This window comes from Oncorhynchus masou, unplaced genomic scaffold (assembly GCF_036934945.1).
Source record: "Oncorhynchus masou masou isolate Uvic2021 unplaced genomic scaffold, UVic_Omas_1.1 unplaced_scaffold_8087, whole genome shotgun sequence".
Classification (NCBI taxonomy): Eukaryota; Metazoa; Chordata; class Actinopteri; order Salmoniformes; family Salmonidae; genus Oncorhynchus; species Oncorhynchus masou.
In genome coordinates this window covers 2,365-11,840 of record NW_027014560.1, presented here as the reverse complement: position 1 = coordinate 11,840, position 9,476 = coordinate 2,365, and the positions used below count along the sequence as shown (strand labels likewise).

At 48.7% G+C, this 9,476-nt stretch overlaps 1 protein-coding gene across 1 annotated transcript; it reads left to right on the top strand.

The window, feature by feature from the left end:
• Positions 1 to 922: 922 nt before the first annotated feature.
• On the top strand, positions 923 to 7,511 carry LOC135537538 (dmX-like protein 2; the record flags this gene model as incomplete). Its single annotated transcript, XM_064963673.1, has 5 exons — positions 923 to 1,187; positions 1,459 to 1,664; positions 4,388 to 4,789; positions 5,118 to 5,300; positions 7,398 to 7,511. Coding segments are annotated over 5 exons (1,170 nt in total), but the record flags the coding sequence as incomplete, so codon positions are not given.
• Between the last annotated feature and the right edge of the window lie 1,965 nt (positions 7,512 to 9,476).

Sequence of the window (9,476 nt, the reverse complement as noted above, 5' to 3'; positions counted from 1 at the left end):
ATTTTTTTCCATTTCACTTCACAAATTTTGACTATTTTGTGTACGTCCATTACATGAAATCCATTTAAAAATCAATTTAAATCCATTTTGTAATGCAACAAAATAGGAAAAATGTCAAGGTGGTTAGAGCATTGGACTTGTAACCGAAAGGTTGCAACTTCAAATCCCCGAGCTGACAAGGTACAAATCTGTCGTTCTGCCCCTGAACAGGCAGTTAACCCACTGTTCCTAGGCCGTCATTGAAAATAAGAATTTGTTCTTAACTGTCTTGCTTAGTAAAAACGGGGGTGAATACTTTGGGGGGAACACAGGCCAACTGTACTGTCCTCTACTCTAACTTTTGTACTGCCCTCTAAACTGTACTGCCCTCTACTCTAACTGTACTGTTAACCTCTATCTAACTGTACTGAAACTGTACAGGCCAACTGTACTGTCCTCTAACTGTACTAACTGTACTGACCTCTACTCTAACTGTACTGCCCTCTACTCTAACTGTACTGTCCTCTACTCTAACTGTACTGCCCTCTACTAACTGTAACTGTGTACTGTCCTCTACTCTAACTGTACTGCCCTCTACTCTAACTGCACTGCCCTCTACTCTAACTCTACTGACCTCTACTCTAACTGTACTGCCCTCTACTCTAACTGTACTGCCCTCTACTCTAACTGTACTGCCCTCTACTCTAACTGTACTGACCTCTACTCTAACTGTACTGCCTCTACTCTAACTGTACTGACCTCTACTCTAACTGTACTGACCTCTACTCTAACTGTACTGACCTCTACTCTAACTGTACTGACCTCTACTCTAACTGTACTGACCTCTACTCTAACTGTACTGCCCTCTACTCTAACTGTACTGACCTCTACTCTAACTGTACTGCCCTCTTTCTCCTCTCCTGTAACTGTCCCTCTTCTCTAGGTGTGCTTGGAGAAGATGGAAGATATCCAGTTGGCCATGGTAGTAGCCAGGCTGTACGAGGCTGACTATGAGAGCAGTTCCACCTGCCAATCCATCCTGTATGAGAAGGTTTTGGGCTGCCAGAGGGACGGGTCAGGGTACCACTGCACCAAACTACACCCGGACCCATTCCTACGCAGCATAGCCTTCTGGATCATGAAGGACTACACCAAGGCCCTGGACACACTGCTAGAGTGCATCCCCAAAGAGGATGATGAGAACCCAGGTGAGCAAGCATGGTGGTAGATCACACCCTCAGAGAGGACAGGGATGTTTCAGCTGAGTGCTGATGCTATATTCTAACTGGATTGATTTGCATTGAACTCTATCTACCTCTTACTTTCTCCCTATCCCTCCCCCTCTTCTCTCCCCCTCCCTTCCCCCTCCTCTCTCTCTCCCTCTCCCCTCCCTCTCCCCTCTCTCCCTCTCCTCCTCTCTCCCACTCTCCCCCCTCTCTCCCCTCCTCTCTCTCCCTTTTTCCCTCTCTACCCCCCCAGATGTGATGGTGAAGTCGTGTAACCCAGTGGTATTTAGTTTCTATAACTACCTGAGGACACACCCCTTGATCATCCGCCGCCACTACGCGTCCCCTGAGGGTGCTGTGACATCATCACTAGGCCTCACCTCGGAGAAGAGCAGCGTCGACGAGATCAACCTCATCGAACGCAAACTCTTCTTCACCACCGCCAACGCACACTTCAAGGTCTTTGATTTGTTTTAGTCAATAATTTAATAACACAATTCAACCACACATGGATACAATGCATTTAGAAGCATCGAAGATAACACAAAGTTGACAAATTAAAAACGATATTGTATTATACCTGTACAGTCGTGGCCAAAGGTTTTGAGAATGACACAAATATTAATTTTCACTAAGTCTGCTACCTCAGTTTGCATGATGTTAATTTGCATATACTCCAGAATGTTATGAAGAGTGATCAGAGGAATTGCAATTAATTGCAAAGTCCTCTTTGCCATGCAAATGAACTGAATCTCCAAAAACATTTCCACTGCATTTCAGCCCTGCCACAAAAGGACCAGCTGACATGTCAGTGATTCTCGTTAACACAGGTGTGAGTGTTGACGAGGACAAGGATGCAGATCACTCTGTCATGCAGATTTGAGCTTGAATAACAGACTGGAAGCTTCAAAAGGAGGGTGGTGCTAGGAATTATTGTTCTTCCTCTGTCAACCATGGTCACCTGCAAGGAAACACGTGCCGTCATCATTGCTTTACACAAAAAGTGCTTCACAGGCAAGGATATTGATGCCAGTAAGATTGCACCTAAATCAACCATTTATCGGATCATCAAGAACTTCAAGGAGAGCAGTTAAATTGTTGTGAAGAAGGCTTCAGGGCACCCAAGAAAGTCCAGCAAGCGACAGGACAGTCTCTTAAAGTTGATCCAGTTGCGGGATCGGGCACCACCAGTACAGAGCTTACACAGGGATGGCAGCAGGCAGGTGTGAGTGCATCTGCACGCACAGTGAGGCAAAGACTTTGGAGGATGTTCTGGTGTCAAGAAGGGCAGCAATGATGCCACTTCTCTGGGAAAACATCAGGGACAGACTGATATTCTGCAAAAGGTACAGGGATTGGACTGCTGAGGACTGGGGTAAAGTCATTTTCCCTGATGAATCCCCTTTCCGATTGTTCAGAGCATCCGGAAAAAAAGCTTGTCTGGAGAAGACCAGGTGAGCGCTACCATCAGTCCTGTGTCATGCCAACAGTAAAGCATCCTGAGACCATTCATGTGGGGTTGCTTCTCAGCCAAGGGAGTGGGCTCACTCACAATTTTGCCTGAGAACACAGCCATGAATAAAGAATGGTACCAACACATCCTCCGAGAGCAACGTCTCCCAACCATCCAGGAACAGTTTGGTGACGAACAATGCCTTTTCCAGCATGATGGAGCACCTTGGCTTAAGCTAAAGTGATAACAACGTGGCTCAGGGAATAAAACATTGATATTTTGGGTCCATGGCCAGAAAACCCCCCAGACCTTAATCCCAGTGAGAACTTGTGGTCAATCCTCAAGTGGCTGGTGGACAAACAAAAACACACAAATTCTGACAAACTTCAAGCATTGATTATGCAAGATGGGCTGCCATCAGTCAGGATGTGGCCCAGAAGTTAATTGACAGCATGCCAGGGTGGATAGCAGAGGTCTTGAAAAAGAAGGGTCAACACTGCAAATATTGACTCTTTGCATCAACTTCATGTAATTGTCAATAAAAGCCTTTGATACTTATGAAATGCTCTTAATTATATTTAAGTATTCCATAGTAACTGACTAAAATATCTGAAGACACTGAAGCAGCAAACTTTGGGAAAGTTAATATTTGTGTCATTCTCTAAACCTTTGGCCACGCTGTAGTATAGCACTTATTATAAGGTGTAATGTGGCACGGCATTAAAAACTATAGTCATTGTATAGTAACAGTATTTTAAGATTAGTATCATTTTTCTCACCTTTCATAAATATAGGATAAGTTAATTAATCTAAAAGTAATATTACTAATAAAGAAATACATTGGGAGTAAGGCCCTGCTATAGACTAGTGTCCTGTCCAGGGGGTGTACTGTACATCAAACTGCCTCACCATACAGAAACAGGAGATAGACGAGTGTCCTGTCCAGGGGTGTACTGTACATCAAGCTGCCTCACCCTACAGAAACAGGAGATAGACTAGTGTCCTGTCCAGGGGGTGTACTGTACATCAAGCTGCCTCACCCTACAGAAACAGGAGATAGACTAGTGTCCTGTCCAGGGGGTGTACTGTACATCAAGCTGCCTCACCCTACAGAAACAGGAGATAGACTAGTGTCCTGTCCAGGGGTGTACTGTACATCTAAGCTGCCTCACCCTACAGAAACAGGAGATAGACTAGTGTCCTGTCCTGTACTGTACATCAAGCTGCCTCACCCTACAGAAACAGGAGATAGACTAGTGTCCTGTCCAGTGGGTGTACTGTACATCAAGCTGCCTCACCCCTACAGAAACAGACCCTCAGAAACAGGGATAGACTAGTGTCCTGTCCAGGGGGTGTACTGTACATCAAGCTGCCTCACCCTACAGAAACAGGAGATAGACTAGTGTCCTGTACTGTACATCAAGCTGCCTCACCCTACAGAAACAGGAGATAGACTAGTGTCCTGTCCAGGGGGTGTACTGTACATCAAGCTGCCTCACCCTACAGAAACAGGAGATAGACTAGTGTCCTGTCCAGGGGGTGTACTGTACATCAAGCTGCCTCACCCTACAGAAACAGGAGATAGACTAGTGTCCTGTCCAGGGGGTGTACTGTACATCTCGCTGCCTCACCCTACAGAAACAGGAGGCTTCTGCCATATGAGCGGTTTTGGCTTGTGGAAGGCTACTTCCTAATGTTACTAATAGTGTTATTCTGTTTTGTAATAAAGGTGGGCTGTCCAGTGCTTGCCCTGGAGGTGCTCTCTAAGATCCCCAAGGTGACCAAGAAGTCAGTCTCCTCGTCCCCCCTAAATAAAGGCTCTTCCATGGCCAACGTCAGCTCTAGCCAGCCCCTGGAGAATGGGAACCAGGGGGCCCTGGACTGGGCCTCTCCTTCCCCAGTTAAAGCCAATCCTGCCTGGGATACAGAGGAGAGCTCAGCCACACTGGACTGGAGCCAGCCTCTGGTCAAAGTGGAGGACGATGGACTCCAGCTGGACTGGGGAGATGATAAGAACGATGAAGATGATACTGATGGGGGTCTGACAATGAAGAAGACTGATGTGGAGACCAAAGCTGACGAGGGGTCTGGGGGGGTGAGACCACCTGGGCTGCAGAAAGAGGACTCTCAGGTAGGGCTGGCGACATTATCAATATAACCACTAGTCAATATAATTGACTGTTGAGATTACTTTCAAAGAAAACCAAGTTGATACGTAAGCTCTGTGATAGTGGAACAAGTAGTGTTGGGAGTTCCTTGTCTGTTAACGTAATCCAAAAAGATCATTTATCATTTAACACGATAAAGAATTTTCTTGTTTATTGAAAATATCATATGTATCAGTCTAATTAAAAATCTGATTTTTTTCTGTAAGAATATTATATAGGTATGACACTGTTAATATAGAGTTATTATGACAGTTAAGTGCTACATATTTCCAGAACCATCTCTGCTCTCAGGGTGAGTCTGAGGTGGACGTGATCGCAGAGCAGCTGAAGTTCAGAGCGTGTCTGAAGATACTGATGACAGAGCTCAGGACGTTAGCTACGGGCTATGAGGTGGACGGAGGGAAGCTGCGCTTTCAGCTTTACAGCTGGTTAGAGAAGGAGATAGGGGCCATGCACCGCATCTGCAACTACAAGGTACACACACACACCATCGGGCCACTACAAGGTACACACACACCATCGGCCACTACAAGGTACAAGGTGTACACACACCACTCTGCCACTACACTAGGTACACACACACCATCTGCCACTACAAGGTACACACACACCATCGGCCACTACAAAGGTGTACAAGGTACACACACCATCTGCCACTACAAGGTGTACACACACACCATCTGCCACTACAAGGTACACACACACCATCCACTCGGTACACACACCATCTGCCCACAAGGTGTACACACACACCATCTGCCACTACAAGGTACACACACACACCATCTGCCACTACAAGGTACACACACACACCATCTGCCACACACCATCTGCCACTAAGGTACACACACACACACCATCTGCCACTACAAGGTACACACACACACACACCATCTGCCACTACAAGGTACACACACACACCATCTGCCACTACAAGGTACACACACACACACCATCTGCCACTACAAAGGGTACACACACTGTGCCGCCTCTATGAAGGACGCAACACCCTGCTACAACTAAACTCTCCGTGAAGTGAAAGAGGTATGGACTGTAGGTGCGAGTAAGGATGACAACAGACAGAATGTGGTATCGTTTACAAGGACTTTATTCCTTTACACGGTAATATGGGGAAAAGGGCTGGATGGAACCAAAGCAAAGAAGTAAATCTCAAAGCCCCCCTCTACCTTACCTGCCTAACCAATACTTACCTAATTTAGCACCACCTGGTGCCCTAACCAAATACAGGGCCTGGTCCGCAGGTCTTACCTAGTGTGCCTGAACCCAGTGAATTATACTACGGAGTATATGTATGCCCCGCGAGCCTCTTGCCTAAGCACTCCTAGGTGCCTTCCCTTCCCCCTGGGAACAAATGAAACAGGAGAACAAATAATTTCTCAAACAAACTAAGAAACAAAGGACATCAAATAAGCTTTATCTGAGCAACAACCTCACAGAACATACCAACTGCTACCAACAACTAACATAGTAAATTATCAGCCATCAACCTCCTCTCTCAGCAATGACCTCCCTCATTCAATCTCTGCAAATCCAGCAATGATTCTCTGCAAATCTCTCTTGAACAGAACACACAGCTTTATATATAGCTTCCAGAAGGAATAGAGTAATTGGAGACAGCTGCGTCTTGGCCGGGGCGGGGTCAGCTCAATTTGCCATGGAGTCGACCGATCAGCTGCTTGAGGGATTTCAGGAAGCCATTTCCTGAAATAAACACATGCAAATACAAAACTACAACACATAACCAAGTAAACGTAACACACACACACACACTTCATCTGCCACTACAAGGTACACACACACATTAATCTGCCACTACAAGGTACACACACACACACTTCATCTGCCACTACAAGGTACACTATCAAGGTACACACACACACACTTCATCTGCCACTACAAGGTACACACACACACACTTCATCTGCCACTACAAGGTACACACACACACACATCTGCACTTCATCTGCCACTACAAGGTACACACACACACACACTGCATCTGCAACTACAAGGTACACACACTTCATCTGCCACTACAAGGTACACACACACTTCATCTGCCACTACAAGGTACACACACACACACTTCATCTGCCACTAGCAAGGTACACACACACACACTTCATCTGCCACTACAAGGTACACACACACACACTTCAACTACAAGCCACTGCACAACGTACACACACACACACTTCATCTGCCACTACAAGGTACACACACTTCATCACACACACACTTCATCTGCCACTACAAGGTACACACACACTTCATCTGCCACTACAAGGTACACAGCTCCCTTTAAAGGACACTCAAGAGGGTTGCCAAATTTCTGCAAACTTTCCCAAATGTCAGTTTACTTCCTGAATTGACTGTATTGAAATGTAATTTGACCTTCAAACATGTCACCTACTAGATCCTAACCACCACGTCTCATCAGACATACTGTACCAGAACTGGATAGAGTTGAATTAAACAGTATTTCCTGTATCTGTTACTGCTACAGTACCAGAACAGCATCAAGATCAAACCCTCTGTCCTCTTCTTCAGGTGACGGGGAAGGAGGAGAGCCAGGAGCTGGAGAGATGGGAGGATGGAGGAGGAGTAGAGGACGTGTTTGAGGAGTCCCTGGGGTGGCGGGGGTACGGAGGCGGGGGCGTATGAGCCGCCACCAGCTGGGGCGTAGGCGCCGCAGCCAAGCAGCTTCATGCTGAAAGGAGGAAGGCGTGGCTGAGGAAGAACCAGGCTCTGCTCCGAGTCTTCCTGTCCTACTGCAGCCTGCACGGAGCCAAGGGAGGGGGGGTCACCTCGGCGGTACGCATGGAGCTCATCTTCCTGCTGCAAGAGAGCCAACAGGTGCTGAAGAAACACACACACAGACTCTCTGGTCTCTCTCTGACTCTCTGTCTCTCTCTCTGTCTCTCTCTGTCTCCTCTCTGTCTGTCTCTCTCTGTCTCTCTGTCTCTCTCTGTCTCTCTCTGCTGCCCTCTCTCTCTCTCTGCCCTCTCTGTCTCTCTGTCTCTCTCGTCTCTCTCTCTGTCTCTCTCTCTGTCTCTCTCTCTCTCTCTCTCTGCTCCCTCTCTCTCTCCGTATCACCTCTCTGATATATTCTTGCTCTTCTCATCCTTGTCTCTCCTTTCTTTATTCTCCCCTCTCCTCCAGGAGACTACAGTGAAACAGCTCCAGTCCCCCTGCCCCTCCCCACCACCCCCCCTCCTCTCAGCCAGTATACGCCACCACCAAGACAGTGATCTCCCTAACCCTGTCCTCCACCTTAGCAACCACATCCATGACATCCTTCACACCATCACACAGATGGAGCTGCCTCCCACACCCTGACCTCATGGACGACAGGGTATGTATGAGTCTGTTAGTACGACAGCCTGTGGGTTCAAACTGATCACACATTTAAAACACACTACTAAACTGCCAACAGAAATGATTGTCAAGTGAGTCTTCATTCAAAGATAAATCCCCACACAGCAGACCTTTTCTGTCATAGTCTCATGTTGGCTATTCATCTAGAAATGCCTTGTTCCTCCATGAGATGAGATGAGTGTAGTTTGTCTCTCATCTCTCCAGGTGAATCTCCTGCACACCCTGGCTGCCTCTCTGTCTGCCTGCATCTATCAAGCCCTGTGTGACAGCCATAGCTGCAGGTGTACACACACACACACACACACACGTTTTGATGACCTATGGTTTGAGTTCATACTGTCATTCCCTGTTGAGATGAATTGTCATGACTGTCTGATCCTGACCTTGGCTCTTTCCCATGGTACCTTGCAGCAGCCAGGCAGAGGCCAATCAGTTTACAGGGATGGTGTACAGGGCCTGCTGCTGAGTGAGAGGAGACGCCACGCACCGAGAGCATCGGTGGCATGCTACACCACCTCTGGCGCAGTGGCCAGGTACACACACACACTCTGCCCCCACGCAGTGGCCAGGTACACAGCTCTGCCCCCCCGCAGTGGCCAGGTTTTACTCTGCCCCCACGCAGTGGCCAGGTACACACACAGCTCTGCCCCACGCAGTGGCCAGGTACCACACAGCCTCTGCCCCCGCGTAGCCAGGTACACACACACCTCTGCCCCCACAGTGGCCAGGTGCTCTGCCCCCGCGCAGTGGCCAGGTACACACAGCTCTGCCCCCACGCAGTGGCCAGGTACACACACAGCTCTGCCCCCACGCAGTGCCAGGTACACACACACTCTGCCCCCCCACAGTGGCCAGGTACACACACAGCTCTGCCCCCGCGCAGTGGCCAGGGCACACACACAGCTCTGCCCCACGCAGTGGCCAGGTACACACAGCTCTGCCCACGCAGTGGCCAGGTACACAGCTCTGCCCCCGCGCAGTGGCCAGGTACACACACAGCTCTGCCCCCACGCAGGCCAGGTACACACACAGCTCTGCCCCCACGCGGTGGCCAGGTACACACACAGCTCTGCCCCCACGCAGTGGCCAGGTGCACACAGCTCTGCCCCCACGCAGTGGCCAGGTACACACAGCTCTGCCCCACGCAGTGGCCAGGTACACACACAGCTCTGCCCCCGCGCAGTGGCCAGGTACACACACAGCTCTGCCCCCACGCAGTGGCCAGGTACACACAGCTCTGCCCCCGCGCAG